This window comes from Melozone crissalis, unplaced genomic scaffold, assembly GCF_028551555.1.
Source record: "Melozone crissalis strain CALT ecotype California unplaced genomic scaffold, PUWL_Pcris_2 ptg000004l_1, whole genome shotgun sequence".
Classification (NCBI taxonomy): domain Eukaryota; kingdom Metazoa; phylum Chordata; class Aves; order Passeriformes; family Passerellidae; genus Melozone; species Melozone crissalis.
In genome coordinates, this window is record NW_026535782.1 from 24,109,615 (window position 1) to 24,126,957 (window position 17,343).

The window sequence follows — 17,343 nt, forward strand, 5'->3', positions numbered from 1 at the left end:
TCTAATAAAACATTGACAAAACACACAGTGGGCAGAAGCTCAAACTGGTGCTTGTAAGTGTCACTTATTTATCACATATTTGATTTGGATTGACAAAACATCTTTAAGTAAAATAAAATTTTTCAACCTTGCGAAGAAACCAAAAGGCTGTGATATTGGTACAACAGGGGAGATGTCCTACACTTCATAGCAAAGAAAGCCTGCCAGATGTTTGCCAATATATGCATGCTTCATGCCATGGCCCCTCACAGAATTCTGTATATAATAGAAGAGAAAGAATGCACAAGAGGAAGCCGTACAAAAGGAAGGAGTAATAGAAATGGACATTTTGAGCAACAGAATAGGGAAAATATGTCAAGTCCATTTTGTCAGACACTTTCCCAATACTAATCTTCCCTGCGCTGATACCCCTTTTTTTTCTAATTAGATTCTTTATGAAAACACCACTGAAAGATTTATTTAAACAATTGTGCCGTCTCCATCCTTGGAGATTTTTTAAATTAATCTGGATGAAGCCCTGAATAACCTGGTCTGATCTGAGACACAACCTTGCTTTGCATCAGAGGTTGTACTAGAAACCTCCAGAAGTTTCTTTCAGCCTGAATTTTCCTGTGATTCTGGGATCCTAAGAAACTTTGTACATCAAAAAGTTCATTTGCATATCTGAAAGCAGTCAAGGCAGTGAGCATGTTCTGATGAGTTTGTAAACATGTCATATCTGCAGATGTCTCTTTCTGCAGGCTATCAGTTTCAACTGCATATAAACACATGGCATAGAAGTTTGGCTTGGTTTTACCTCAAAAACTTTTGAGTTGAAACCAAACATTCCATTGAGCTTGAACCCAAATCATCTTAGAATGTCACTTTGTGACATCTGTCAGTATAAATATCATCAAACTGTGACACAAGAAGAGGGTGAGTTTCGGGGAGGAGTCATCCACTCAGAGGAGCTGTCAGCCTCTTTAGCCTGCAGGGATGCGACAACAGATCTTGGAATTGTACCAGTAGCTCCTTTCTTGACAATTGTCTCTAAGCAGGCCCTTGATGTGCTTGGCTTTTATAGGTTGCCATAACAGAGTTGCTGCAGGATGATGTTCACATTATTCTTTTTTAAATTCATTGTGACTTTCCGAGATGGATTTTTCTGTCAGCAAAACCCACTTTCCCCTTTGCTAGCTGCATGAAGGATATAATTGATAACTGATGAGAATTATGCCTCTGCCAAGGAGTTTACATTGGCAGAAATATGTGAAGGTGGAACTATCACCCCTCTTGGTTCCCTGTTTCATTTAATGGATAGAAAGGAAATTTCACAATTATGGCTCTGAAACAGTGCATAGTGTCAGATGATAAATATCAACTGGAGATATGCTTGGAAGCACAGAACCAACCCAGCAATAGAACACAAAAATTTAAATTTGTAAACATCTCATTTCACATGAATAAAGCTCAAATGTAGTTTAAACTCTCTTCCTCCTGTCCCTGTTTAATTTGGTTAACTGCCGCCTGTGAGCGGTTCATATTTTCATTCCAAGTTCCTTCACCCTTACCCTAAAGTTTTCTGTAAATATAGAAGAGAATGCAAAAGACACAAAATAATACAAGAATTGGGAGAAATCAAAGCAATTACTGAAAAAAATTTGTTGCTTTCATAAATTGAGTGTTAAAGGTGTTGACGTGAACAACAAGAAAGCTTAACTATGAACAACATTTTGATTTCCATTCAGGCGAGTAACTGGTGCCCTTTAGAAGCAGTCTTTCATAACACTGGGGGAAATTCTCACTATGCTGAGCATGCAGCAACTGGTGGGATGTTCAAATGTCATGCTTGCTCTGTGAGGGCAGGAAACTATTGAAGAGTAAACATGTTCAAAGGGAAATAGTGTTAAGCAGGGTTTTATGGGTGTGGGAGATTTGTCCTGAGAGCAAGGTTGTTCTTTCCATTTAAGTTATGCCTATGGCAATTAAGAACTATGAAACATTTTTTTACTGTATGGCAGACATGTGTGAACCAAGAAAAGCTAAAAATACTACCTTACTTAAAAAGTCATATAAAAATTTGCATAAAATCTTCCATGCAATCTTAGTTGCCATCTCAGCAAGATGGTTAAAGTGGTAAAGAATTTTCTTGTTACGGTACAGAATATTATTATGGTATAAACACTCATGTTTTTCTTCCAATGTTTCTTATTTCTCTTCCTCTAAGCATATTATATATTTATACACATCTTCTATTACTACAGTTTGGTTTTCAAAAACAAATACAGAATAGAGATCTAAAATATTCGAACACACACAGACTGAACACTAAATACAGGTGGATGTTGTTCATGGGTCTATTTTCTGCACTGTTTTCTGGAATTTTTATTTTTTTGGCTCAGATGTGTTACTAATTGTTAATACCTTTTACTAGTATTTCCATTTCTAACATATATGAGATTACATTGGTTAATTCCCTCTGGCAGACTGAGGAGATTATTGTTGGGGCAAATGAACCCACTTTGAGCCTCATTTCTTACGGTCCCATGAAGGATGAGATTAACCATCACCATGTGGTGATGTAACCATAAAATGTCCAGTTTTTTTACTGAGCATTTTAAGCAATTCTGACTTCATGCTTTTATTTATACAGCTGATTATTAACAGATCTGGAATCTAAGAAGGTCTCCCAATTCACTAAGGAGCCAAGTGAAATTAAGTGCTTGAAAAATAATATGCACAGATTATGCTGCATACTCCTGTCCTATAATAAAGGGTCATCTTGAAAGTGAGGATTGAATACCTTGTGATCACTCTACCCTTACCCTTTTTTGATAAAGCTGCCTACACAACATGTTCAATGATGATGACTTTGAAATACAGTCATCCAAATAGAAATGAGCAAAAGACTGAACAGATTTGTAAGATCCACTGGGGGAAAAAAATCCCCATGAAATGGAAACCACTTCCTGATTCAGCACCAAACTAAAAGGAATTAGTCTAATTTGTATTGGTTACTAGCTCTGTGGTAGGATTTTCTCTGGCCCAGGAAAGGCTAATTGGAACTACATCCAGCACACAGACAGTGAGAAAAATGCTTCTATTGCTTCCTCATAAATTTGTCTAAAAAACCATAGCACTGAGTACCTGCATCCAAATATACCTCCTGATTCTCACCAGAGTCGTGTGCAGGAATGCCTCCAGAGCCATCTCAGATTTGCCAGCAATTCATAGAACTGTACGAAGAATAGCTCCATGATGCACAGTGGGGAAGGACTCCTGTTAGTGTGACAGGGATTTTGTGTTGGCTAACCACACCCATCAGTTCTGTGTTTCTGTTGTCTAAAGCAGGATCCAAAGCAGGAAGAGCTTTCTGGAAGCTCCAGTGTTAATCATATCCAAACACCTTTCAGAAGATCTGCACCTGTTCTTAGGCACCAAAGAAGCACCTGCATCACCAAGGATAGCAATTTTTCTTGTGGAGGGGGCTTCACATAATTCATTGTACCCCACAGCACATTCACAGTCCCTACAGTGAATCCTAGAAGCAGTACAGACCCAGCATAAATGCAGGCAAGTAAACTCTGGCACTCCTCCCAATGCTGATATCTATGGCACACGTGGCGCAATCATTGATTGCAAATGCATATATTTTAATGGAAATAACTTAAAACCTGTAGTATTGATATCAGGTTTTTAAAGAATTGTGGGTTTAATTTTTTTTTATTGCTGTGGTAAAAGGACTGCTAATCTGCACTTAGTATATTGCATCTGATAAATTTTATGGGTTTGACTCTATAAGGGTTGATTTCTTGGTCAAAGAAAGTATTAATTTAAGTGCAAGCATCTATGCCTTCTACTTTAGAGACATAGAGTGCTATTTAATTGGCTTGTGTATATTGCTTGCTGATTTTTGATAGTTTAATAAAACCCTTTGGCATTGCTGTGGTTTCTCATTTCCTTACAATTAAGCAGAAAACGAGTCCTTAATAAAAATGTAGAACTTTATTAGACTTAGATTTATATACAATAAAAAAAATTCAGAGCAGCGCAGTCCAACTTGTGATTGCCAACAAGGTACGAAAATCCTTTTTTTTAAATTATCAAACAATTCTCAATCTAAAAATAAATAAGAAAAAATAAAATAAAATGTTAATTAAAACTAAAGCACCAAACCACATTGTGTAAATAACATTGTAAAGCATTCTACAGGCAAATTGAATGGCACTAATCTCTATTTTCTTCCCTACACGTACCTTTTCTGTTATCCATGGTAGAGCTGCAGCACAGCTGAACAAGTAGGGAGTATTTGTTCTGTTCTTCCCACAATTACTCCAGCTGTGCATCCCCTAAAATCTGTGAATGTAGCTAGTAAATCCTGCATTTGGGTACTTGCTTCTTCCCTACCTGATGGATCGCCAATATCATGTTCTGTGCTTCTCTCAGCTCTTATTTTGAAACTGTGAGGAGCCCAGAACTGTGGAAAATCCAATGTGTCTGCATTTCATGATGTCATGCAGAGAAATAGACCATAGCAGAATCTCAGTGTGAAGCAGAAATTAACAGCATTTTGTGGCACATTTCAGCTGCAGCAAACAGCATTGGTGCAGGTCTCCTCCTGAGCAGCCGGAGGAGAGGAGGTGATTGTGTGGTCCCCATGCAAGCTGTGTGTGCTTAAGGGTTCAGATAACAGTGCCAGTCTCTCACCTGTGTTGGTCTGGCTTGCATTGTGTGTACATCTACATCTTCAAAGTACACACCCAGCCTTGCTACAGCCTGCACCTGAGATTGAGACCATCAGGGGCCATGTCTGGCAGAGTAGGAGCAGAAACCTTTTGTGGGTTAAAGCCTTCAGGATCCAGCTTCCCCTGTTCTTACTAGAGGCTCAACTTCAACATGCAAGTTCTTCCAGAGGCCAATGTTTTTTTACGTAGACACAAATGTGACACTGTATTAAGGAGAAACCTGGTACAGATGGGAATACTTTAGCATGAACTTGCTTAACTATAAGAGAAGTTCCCAATCCATGGAGAAGCTATTATGTACTGGCTTGTCTGTGTGTGGTGAGAAATGTTCTTCACTGACAGCAAGGCTGGTCACCTGTCCCTGTAGTGTCTGGCTCATAATAAGGAACATGCATGCTGCTGCAATTCAACCCCAGCACCATGCAGCTGCTCATTTACCTCCCCCATGAATTGGGATGAGAGTCAAAAAAAAAGGTGGGTTAAGATAAGAACAGTTTAATACTTGAAACAAATGTGGATTATGGTAATGATAATAATGATAATAATTTCAATAATAATAATTAAAAAAAAAAGAGAGGGGAAAATGAAACCCAAGAGAAATCAGTGGCCCAAAATACTGTTGCTAACCACCCATTTGCCAATGCTCGTCCTGGTGATCACCCCTCCCAACCAAATCCCCCCACTTTATATACTGGGCTTGATGTTCTGTGGTATGGAATAAACCCTTTGGCCACTTAAGATCAGCTGTCCTGGCCACACTCCCTCCCAGCTCTGCACTGGCAGAGCATGGAGCATTGAAAAGTCCTTGACTTACAAACCACTTATACACAAGCAAAATACCAGTGCATATTCCCCTTTATTCTCATACTAAATACAAAACACAGCACTATACCGGCTACTAAGAAGACAATGAACTCTATCCCAGGACAGATGTGAACAGATGTCCTTCAAATTCTGCTGGTCTCCTTCCCTTCCTCACAGAAGAAAAAGGAGCAGAGTTTAGACTTGTTAAAACTGCAAAGCATTCATGAGTCAGTGAAGGATTTATTGAAACGAAAATATTATTCCTCTGTTTTAAAAAAAATTAAAAACCCAAAGCAAAACACAACAAAAATAATCAAAAGCAGAAGAGAACTCAGCATAGAGGCAGATCTCAGGCTGGATTTCAAAAAAAGTGGGCTTGTACATTGCGGTATTGTTGACAGAAGTACAGCATCACATGGCACTGCAACTCCCCCATCCTGTAGTCTGGACCACAAACCCCATTACACCTACTCCAGTTCAAATCTCTGAAAATTGAGGCAGCTCATGCTTCTGGGCAGATTATTGCTCCTGCTCACACCAGCTCATTGCAAGCTGGCTCAGGCATCTCTTCAGTCTGCCATGTGGATGCCCCACGGTGCCGCAGATCAGCACACTCTGCACCATTACACTCCTCAGAGCAGACACTTAGGCATTCACACAGCATTTTTTGTTGTAACTGTGAATGAAGCATGTTGAAATTCTAAGCAAGCACCATTCTACAAGCACCGATATTTCAGCCAAACCCATTTGTGCACTTACTGGTTGATCCACAGCCCACTAGAGACAATGGGAAGACTGCCATTAACGTCACATCAGGCTCATAAAAGATGAGGCAGATAACTTCCATTAATGTTAATGAGAGTCATGTATATAAATCACCTAACCACTGACGGAGAAAGAAACCATCTTCTGTTCTGCTTTTTACACAGCTCCCACAGTCTGTGATGCTCATCCTCCACCATTAGCTTTGTAAAGACAAAAGGTTCCTCCACAGCCACATCTTTCTGATGATTTTGCTTTCTGTCAACAGGAGTCAAGCTTCATGTAGACAGGATACATCTAATCATAAAGTCATGAAACAATTACATTTTAACATTGTAATGGACAGATTTTTATTATTACTACTATTTTTTCTAGTTACTTCTATTTGTATAAATATGTATGTAAAAATTTTTAAACCAAAATTAATTTTGTCCTTTTAAAATAGGAGGTAATAATATGAAATGGTATTTATCTCATTAATATTTAAATTAAAGAGTTTTAATAGCAATCCAGAAACTGTGTTTTTCATATGCATTTCAACAGTGGATGGTTGAGATACCAGCATCAGATATTAGGATTCTAGAAAGAATTGCAATTGAATTTTTAGTTTTCAAAACTAGACTTCTTGACTTTCAAGACTAGCTCCTGGTGCAGCTTCTTTGCTCCACCAGGTTTAGTTTTTCTTTGGCTGCTTATCCTTAACTCCTTAATGTGGCACATTAATTATAGCCTCTCAATGGTTCCATTCCTTCAGGTCTTCATGTCTAGAAATGCTGCCACACAAATAGCAAAGTGCAAGCTTTCCATCATTCTAATAGTTAAATAATGGCGAGGCTATGCAATTGAAACAGCGTGAAAGGTCACCTTGACAATATTCTGACTGGTTAAAAGTAGCTTAAGGCATCACATTTCTTTATTGTGAATGAGTTGACTGAGTTTATTACTGTTCGTGATATTTGAACCATTTACAATTTTGAAATAAAGCAAGAAATACCATTTTGTAATTGCTGCAAATTATCAGATACATCAAATTCAAAGACTATTTATAAAGCATTTATTACTATATTGGTTAACAAAAAAGTGAGGACATGCAGGAGTATGAACCAATGACACAATTTTTAGAACAGCTCACATAGATAGTCAGTAAGAAATGCAAACCTCAGCGGAAGTCCATAAGAAGATTTAGTCATCAGCAAAGTTCCCAGAAAGCTCTACTTTCAGGATGCAAGGTGCACAGGCATGGAACAGAGACCTCACACTGGGGTTTTGAGAAAAAAATTTTGTGCCAAATGACATTCATAAACAGCATTTGGTATGTATTTAATGGCAGGAATAAGACCAGGACTGAATTTCACATATTTCTCTGTTGGAGGTGGGACCAGAACCATAATTCCCACCATTATATAACAATGTGATATCTGGTGAAACAGTAAAAGAAACCTAAATTTTCTGTCATCTTTACTTTATTCTTACCCAAGCCCTTGGAGTTTCACATGCCCTTTAATGTAGATCTTCAAATTAACTGCAGCTTAGTTTTTGGAACAATTTATGTAGAAAGTTAAGATTAGATTTAGCTGGAGAAAAACTTCACTAAAGACAGTGGAGTTAACCCTGGCAAAAACAGCCTTGAACTTGCTTTTGTGCTTCCTTTCAGAACTGCTAATTGCAGAAATCGATTGGTTTAAGGTCCTTATGTTACATGCTTTAACAAAAGGTGAGGTAAGATCCAAGCTATATGGACTTGAGCAATAAGCACATCATTAACTGAAGTACAGTGAGCACTTCTGCTGCCAGTCTTCTGGTATGTCTGTATTTCCTTCCAAGGACATAAAAATGTGGAACGTACTTGCTATTTTCCTTAGCCATTAGGAGCATTAGGTAATGCCCAGGATTTAAAATGTGCTGGATACTTGATCACATACATCAATGCTTAAGGATTCATCTTTCAAGTTGCTATTAATCTTTTATATCGATATTACTACTGCCCCAATTTCTTATAATCAAATTTGAATCAAAGCACAGGCCTGGATATTCTGAATGATGGCACACAATCTTACACAGAGGAGCTATAACTTTCTTCACTAATCAAGGTCTATTTGCCTGAAATTAATTAAATCAGTACGTCTTCAAGGCTCTTTCACTACTTCATCATCCAGTTTCTCATGCACATACTGAGAGAATGGAAAAACCACAAAATGCTGATGAAAGACTTTACCACCCAATGACCATTTTTCTGCAGTGGTTAAAAAAGTCAGTAATAGATGACACTATTTTAAAAGGTGCCACCAGCAGCTGACAGAGAGACTAATATATATATAGCACAAATTAATTTATCATAATATGATAAATATATAAGAAACTGCAAAATATATCTTTTAAGTGTGATGTTCAGACTGGTGCAAAATAAAAATTTTACATTTTCACCTAATAACAAACATTTTTCCTGCAGCTGTCAGGAAATAATCTACACATAGAGAACAATCAAGGTTGTCAGTATTAAGACAAAGCATTTGTGGTAATGCACATTTTGCTTCCAGCTGAGGCTTGTCGGAGTAACTATTTTGCTCTGAAGGGTTCAGAGCACTTGCCAACAGTGTACTGTGTGACTGGTTTAGAAGAACAGTATAATAACACAGTCCATTTCCAGCAGCAAAGGAGGAGGTGTGGATCTGAACTTCTGTCTCTCATAACATGACAAATCTTGGCTTCAGGAAGGCATATTGGCCAGCAAATATACACACAACTGTACTGCAGATACTATTTAAAGAGCTATGCTCTGTCTTCTTTTAAAGAGGCAGTGACCTAAATGGACATCCTGTGGACATATCAAACATTTTTAAGGTCTACAGAGCCGCACTATAGAGCCAGAGATGCCCTACAGTTTCCCTGTGTCCTTCTCTGTTGATTTGGGTATAATATTTGATTCAGCTCCATGTACTGAGAGACACCCTGTCAGAACTGTTCCTTTAGGAGCTGGGCAGATGTGTTTCTCTGGAAGCACTTTCTACACTTTCTCTTGGTGATAGGCCATATTTTACCAGCCACTGCAGCAAGGTCACAGACATCAGTCTGTCCACCCCCACCTGGCTGACAGGTAGCTCCTGCTAGTGCCCACCTCGACTACAGGGAGGGACACTTTATGGCACCCCAAGTGCTCCCTATTGAAACCTGTTTCATGGTCAGTCTTGAGTAAAAAATAACAGAAAATAAATTATCTTAAAACAAGAAAGAGTCCTAAGTGTAACAAAAAAAGGCATCACAAACATCTGTGTATAATACTTTGAATAAATGTATGATTAACTTATTTTTTGGTGCATTTAACTGCTGTAGAGGATAAATAATTATCTAATAGTAGTCATTAAAACATCTCTGCACTGGATACAATCCCCATCCATTAGTCAGCTGAGATGGATGAAAGAAATATTAAAACTCTTTTGTGAACTAGAAACATGTTATTAATCAAAGATATTATGTTGACACTGAAATCCCAACCCATAGCCAACGGCCTGATCCTGCCAACAGATTTGTATGGGTGGAACTTCTGGTCATTCCAATTAGTAAAAAGATCTTAATTGTAGTTTAAGTAAATATTTGGGAAAATGTAGGAAATACAGAGTTGGCTTCAAATTAGCAGCAAAATTACCACTGTTAGCTGTAAAGCCAGGTTTTAATCCACCATCTAGAAGTGGATTTGAATGTACTAACAGCTCCATAAATGTCAATTTCCTTATGAAGTGGAAAGAAAGAGTTTGAACTTTCTCTGCTAAGTTTGCCTGTGCACAGAGGTCTTTTATAATATAAATTTAAATACACAATCTGTTTTATAATGTTTTCCATCAACTCTCTTCTCCATATGTTCTCCCACTAGGAATCTAATGAGTTCTACATATGAGGGATGACAAGGGAATATGCCTGAGAAATAATTCCAGCAATTATGGCATATGGAGGCATTGTTTTTGAGTCACTTTTGCCATGAATATTCTGCAGAGCATCTGGGACCAAATTATGTCTACCTGCCCATGGACATTAGCAAAATCATCATCTTCCATTTGTAAATTCTGCTGAGGTAATCTGACATACAGAGAGGACCATTTCATCAGCTTTATGATCAGGGAGCATATTGAAACACAGTCCATTTTTAGTTAGAAAAAAATGCTTCTCTTTAGAAAGAGTAGTTCAAACTGGAAGCTAAGATAAAATTATAGAAACACATCATCTCTCTCTCTTCTCTCCAGTCTTCAGTTCCAGGCCACTATTTATTAAAAAAACTTTTCTAATCCTTACCGGAGTTTTGAAAGAACTGACTGGATTGCAGGACATGAAAAAATGACCAACGAAAAATAAAATTAACACAAAGATGCACAAACCCTAAATCAGTAATAGTAGGGATTGTATTCTGTGCCCAAATATGACAATGCATCAATAATTAATCATAAGGAGGAAAGAGACTATTAAAAAAACTACTGTATATGGAGAAATAGTAACTAAAGCAGTGTGCATTTTGCAAGTTCTGATTTAAATACTAAGACATAAGGCTGCAGTACAGTTTTCAAGCACCGTTTCTGTGATGTTTGTTATTGCAGTGAGAAGAAAAGGGTTAAAGAGATTCAACCACGGTGCTTATATGGAGTAAACTTGCAACTTTACATATTCCTCACACTCAAGAAAAATGTCTCGGCAAATGTGAGTAACAAAAGTATTTCTACGTGTTGTTTTCGCAGCTGCACAGTTGAAGCAGTGAAAGGCATAAATCCCAAACTGCAGTGTCCTTAGGTTACCCCAGTGTTTTAGCAGAAAAAAAGAATTTCCCTGATGTTATAAAGGATGTAAACCAAACTTTACATTTCACAGTTATGAACATAAATATAATTTGAAGAGCTGATATAGAAGTTTTACTGTTAGGGTTTACATATATGCAATAATATTTCTATTACACAAACTATTTCATTTAGTTGGGCAATAAACTGGTTTTCAGAACTGAAATCCAGATATATTTCAAGTCTTTCAGTCATAGCTAATATTGATGTGATTAGGGACATTTAATCAAGAGAATCTATTATTGAGGAATAACTGGATTTCACTTCCAGTTGCAACCTGTATACTTGCAAGGAAAGAGTGAAAATAGACAGTAGTTCCTTTAACCATTGACCTGAATGGAGAGAGAGATGTGGAATTTAATGAATACGTGAACTTTAATGAATTTGCTTGATCAGAATTTTCTAAACAAAATGCTAAACAATCATCTGCATCTGACGGCCTTATACAAACCACACTGAAATTACCCAGGGGCCCTGTCATTTCTGTCATCTGACTGTGGAGAAAATCCCGGAGTTAGGAGTCAAACCTTTCCTACAACCCAGAGAACAGGTCTAAGGTCCTACTGTCACCCCCACAGCCACAGGTTCAGGATGCTGACTGTACCCCTGTGCTCACAGGCTGGATCCACTATCCCAGACCCTACATCTCTGGTGATGAAACCATACTTCAGTTGTTTGACTCTCCCAGCATCCTATTCACAGCAGTCTGATAAAGAACTGTCACTCCCTTACACAAGAGTTTCCAGTGTCACCATCAGTGGCCCTCCTGCCAGATGGTCTTAAATTAGTTTGGGATAACAAGACATAGACAACACTTGTAATCTCAACTGTTAGCAAAGCTGTGGGAAATTCAATCTTTTCATGTACTACCTCTTCTGTAGTACAGATGAATACAGAATGTACAAAAAACCCAGCCATACTTTTGCTAAAATATTTGCAATGACTGTCTGTAAAGTAGTGTCCAAAAGTTAAATAAGCTCTTACAGAAACAAGGCCAAAGATGTAATCTGGAAACATTCACTCATTCTGTGAAAGAATAAACAAAAATGTTTTTCAGGATACAAACTTTGTTATAAAGACAAAGTGATTAGGAAATTCTTATTTTTCAATTTTCGACCACTGAATTCATGAGAAATCATTTAATGGCATCAGATTATTCAGGTGTGACAGGTTTGATTCAGAGTTATACAACTTTTGGCAAAACAACCTAGAAATTACAGCAACAGTTCTCTTGCAAATCAAAACTGTGCTCCTTTTCTTTGCCAATAGATTGGTTAACAACAGATGTGTAAAATTTGAGGCATGAAGGAGGAGGCAGTAAATCAACAGAAAAGGATGCCAATCACATATTTCTGTTGTGTTGTTACAGACTTTCATGCATTACCTAGAAATTATAAAAGCCAGCTGTACAATTATAATGAGCAAAAAAAATCCCTGCATATATTTTTATGAAAACTAACAAATTTAAATACTTTATATCAGATAATTTATTTTCAAAATAAATTCATCTGATGCACTCCTAAAGCATATAGACTCTTAACAAAACAGAACTGCATTTGTTTGGTGAAGTACTGAAATGCTAGACCAGAAACATTTTTAGGCAGAGCTGAAGAAGTCAAGATCTAGAAGATACAGGATAAATACAGGAATTGAAAATATATAGCACAATAGGTGTATTTATAGGTAGTAACAGTGTTACCTGCAGCAGTGCTGTTTCAAAAGGTTAACATTTTTTATAACCAATAAGCCACATACAACCAAGATCTAGACTTGAATGCTTTTCAAGCTTTATTTTAGATTTGATCCGATATGATTTTTTTCATTAAGATTCATATCAGGACTTCCTTTTGTGCTTTGCTGAACTGATCCAATACATCTAACTGTGAGAGGTATCACAAAGCAGTGATTTTTCTTCCTCTCTCAATGCACTGCCACTTGGAACTGCAGAACTTCATATTCTGCAGTTCAGCATTCTTGATGATTACTTAATTCAAAGAGTAACATGGATCTGATCATAATGCCTGATCATTTTTGCAATCAGATGAAACAATCTAGAAAATAATATATAAATGAATAAATTATTAATTGAATCAATTAATATTCTTACATGAATGCACATAGCTGAGCCTGTCACTCCATTTTTGAAGGAGCGTTAAACCTGCACTATGGACACCTGAACTGGGGCTCCCAGCTTGCTTCAAGGTGCACAAGCAGATCTGAGCAACTGGCTTTCTTTTTCCTTTTCTTTTAAACAGTTCTACATATTAACCTGAAATATTACTTTTTCAGGATTGTCTACCATGTCTTGTTGCTACTTAAAACATCTAAATGATAATTTTTCAGGATTCATATTTTGTGAAGAGAAAAAATTTATTCAATCTGAACTGAAAACAACAGTACACCCATAAGAATTTCCCATAGGTATCAGTTCCTTTCAAAAAAAGACATTTCAAAGTGGTAGGAAATACAAAGTTAATAAAACCTTTGAGATGCTTATTCACCAAAAAATTATTTTGTTCCATGAGTAAACAGACCTCCAATGCACACATCCATACAGGGAACTCTATTTTATATTACAATTTTATTCACTTGCTATGAATAGTCACAACATTAATCTACTGCAGAGAATCTATTCAGTATATTTGAAAATCCATTTATTTTCATTTATTGGTATGCATGTGTTACACTTGTATATAATACAGTATTTTCAGCGCTGTTTAAGAACAAGGAAACAAAGAAAACAAGTATTGAGAAGCATGATGTAGATTTTCGACCAAACAGAGGTCATATTTAGATTTTACAAAACAGCACATTTACACTTTGCACTGTCCCAGACAACATCTTTAAGATGTTCCTTCCATCCTGAACCTCTTAGCACAAATCCATATAATACTAATCCATCCTAAAATACCAAGAGACTTAGTTTCTGCTACAACCGGTTTATTCTAATTAAATTTTAATCAGAAAATAAGATCTTTTTCTGTCAACATATTTCTTATTATTTCCAAGCAAAATGATAGAATATACTTCTCAGTTTTATTCCCAACAGTCATTTATTTTATTTAAGCTCTCCTGTGCAATAATACAGCAGAGGTAATGAAATGGTTTTGGAACAGCAGGGGCTACAGCGACAGGCAGAGCTCACCAGGATGTTCATCCATCACAGAACTTAATATATAACTAAACTAGCCATGTCAATGGCTTGTAATGATTAAACCATTTCTTTCAATTTCTTTTTTTTCTTTTTTTTTCTTTTTATTTGTTTTTTTTTCTATTTTTGGGGGGTTTTGCTGTGTTTGATAACCACAGACTTAAACAAGCTTACTTCTATGTATTTTTGACTACCATTAGGTGTGTGTGGCTTTCATTTCAATTCACCAAAGCATACAGTCAGAACTCCCTCTAGTCAGTGTGTTTATGCACTGTCACTAAAAGGAATTGCCAAACTTCTTTTGTATCAACATTACAGATGGTCCAATATACATTAAATGGAGTATAAAATTATACATTCTGTAATAACTTAGAAAAAAGCTCAAAGATGCTTAAGGCCTTCAAATATTGAGGATTTTTTTTTCATGTAACAACACATTTCAAAGTTCAATAATTTCTAACAAAACAGATCTGAATCGGATGACTGTATGCAAGCAAAATATCCATGAAGTGTAAAACTGGGAGAGCACTAGGACTTTTTTCCTTTATGGCAAACAGACTGAGCAGACATCTACATAAGCATCCATCAGTATTTAGGTTCAAGCAAGAGATTTTATTTTTTAATAAAAAGACAAAAATTCTGAAAGATTCCCATCCAATATCGTAACTGCAAAACTCATTTACATCCCTGCCTATCTTTGTAAAAAAGGGATGAAATAGTGTAATTGACTTCTTACCATCAATTTAAATGAATTAAAGGTTAGGAAAGTAAAGTACATATTGGGAACACCCATTTCCTTCAAACTAAATCGAAATGCATATATTAAATATATTAAATGCCTTATGATGGAAGTGGCAATTGAGTTTTGACCACTACTTTCTTTAACTGTTAAGCTGCGGTAGTTGGTTAGCCTTAGGGAAACATGTCAACCTGACTATACATTCTAATATGACTGATGCATTCAGATAACTATTACTTGTCAACAATAATTATTAACAATGGATATATAATTCCATTCCTATAACAAAGCAACTTCAAGATGTTGAAATATGTACCTTTGAGAGCTGCAAGATTAGAACACAAATAAAAATGTCTAAAACTGCGCCATGCTTGAGGACAATTTCTGCAACAGAAATTTAATTTAAGCCGTGTGCAGTCCCACCAGCAATCTGAACAGTGGACCAAGGATCATTTCAGAGTGAAGGATCCAATACGTTTCAGAGTTTGACTTCAAGATGAAAAGCCACTGTTCTGCAACGGAGAACCCAAAAGTTTGCTGCTTTTCTGCACCTTTAGAATATTAGCTCATGATTACAGCTGCAAATTCCTCAGCAAGTGTAATTCTACAAGTGTACACAGTTCAATCAGTTGAAATATTTTTGACACAGAAGTTCAAAATAACTTTCCAGTAGTTTTGATCTCAAGGCTCTTGCTGATTGCAAGCCAGGTTCTCATTGAAACAATTGATTCTGAAGGATACACCCCAGCAGTATAAAATTTCACTTCAAGGATTGCCTGGATGAATGAAATTCCTATGTGTTGTATTTAAAGTTATCAGCCTTGAGACTGGCTTGATTTGTCTTTAGCTATCGGGTTACCTGTAAAGAAAAAGAAAATGAGAAAATCAGAAATTGGGCATAGTGAATCTGTTTCTGAAGTACTGGAAAATGAGACGGCAGTGTAAGATCTCTGTCCAGCAAACATCTTTCTATTGTTTTTTAATAAGGGCATAAACCCCCATGATATTAAATGGCATTGCTCCCCAACTTAAATGGTGTTTTTAAGTGTTTAGTGAGAATAGGATTTGACAAGGAAAACTTGAACTGTGACCATGCTTTAAAATATAATAAAATCATGAATTGCCAATCCACATGTTGGCATTTAATGTTTTCTGTTATTCTTTTGTTGTTGTTGTTAAAAATTATGTATGTAACTATGCTTTTTAAATGTTAGCTATTGAGTATACCGTGACTGATACTGGAGCTGTATTCTTCCATTCTTTGCATGCATTTTTACAAAGCAATCATAACATCATAAAATCATTTAAGTTGGAAAAGGCAATGTCCTTTTAAAGGCTTAATGTATCTTAGCAAGCAATAATCACCTAGTGGAGAAACAGGAAGAAATCATGCAGAAACTAAGTAGAGATAGAGATCCTGTTATTCACAAAGTAAAAAATTACAGAGGGTTTAATTTAGAGTGGTTTCACCCAGCCTAACATGAAACAAGAAGGAAACAGAAGGACCACAAAGAAAGAGTGGGGGACAAAGCATTTCACAATAATTGGGCTTTCCCTCTAACTGATTTGGATTTTAAACTTTAAAAGAAAAAATTTGTCATATCAAAGAAACATAATTTTGAGGAATATTTCTGCTGTGTCAGTAGATACAATTAATCATCACGTAATCTTTTAATATCAAAGATATTTGATATTATGTTTCCCCCCTGTGTCAGGGGGGAAACATTCCAAGGCTTGAGGAACAACTCATTGGAATGGTCACAACACTTTATGACATCAAGGGACATATGCTTTTCATTTTGATCACAGAGAGAAGGGTCATGCTCTTTAATGATGAAACATTCTTTTGCCCTCAGCAAAACTGTTTGCATACAGCTCTTGTCAGCTCTGCAGAGCATAACTGTACAACAAACAGAATATTAAACAGACTGTTCAAGGAGTTCATTACTTCAGTTTGCCTTTTCCGCAGAGTTGTTTCTAGGAACTGCACTTGAGGCAATAATAAAATTGTGCTTCGTGATTTTTATGATACACAGGCTTATTTATTACACTGCTTTTATTTGGCTTTGGTCTTGCTGTTGGAAACAGCCTCATGTGGTCCCTTCTAAAGTGGAAGATTGCCTGAAAAAATAATAAAGAATTAATTTAACAGCCAGGCAACATATTTCTGTGCCCTGCACCAAAGCTCAAAAGGCTGATGTACCATCTTATTGTATTTATTTTTTTGCTTTATTGTAGCAAGCTGGAATTCTGCTCATAGAACCAGGTGCCACTGAGCTGCACAATGTAAAATACACATCTTCTGATATTTTCCACAGGTGGAATTTTACTGGCTTCATTTGTGAT

At 36.6% G+C, this 17,343-nt stretch overlaps 1 protein-coding gene across 3 annotated transcripts in view; it reads right to left on the minus strand.

The window, feature by feature from the left end:
- Window positions 1–7,327: 7,327 nt before the first annotated feature.
- TAFA2 (TAFA chemokine like family member 2) overlaps window positions 7,328–17,343 on the minus strand; it is a 188,143-nt gene continuing 178,127 nt past the window's right edge. For all 3 annotated transcript variants that reach the window (XR_008483238.1, XR_008483239.1, XM_054280683.1), the window contains one exon: window positions 7,328–15,856. Coding sequence is in view for 1 of the 3 variants with exons in the window: in XM_054280683.1 (XP_054136658.1) it covers window positions 15,845–15,856 (12 nt within the window). In the remaining 2 variants the exon portion in view is untranslated. The remainder of the gene's footprint in view (window positions 15,857–17,343) is intronic.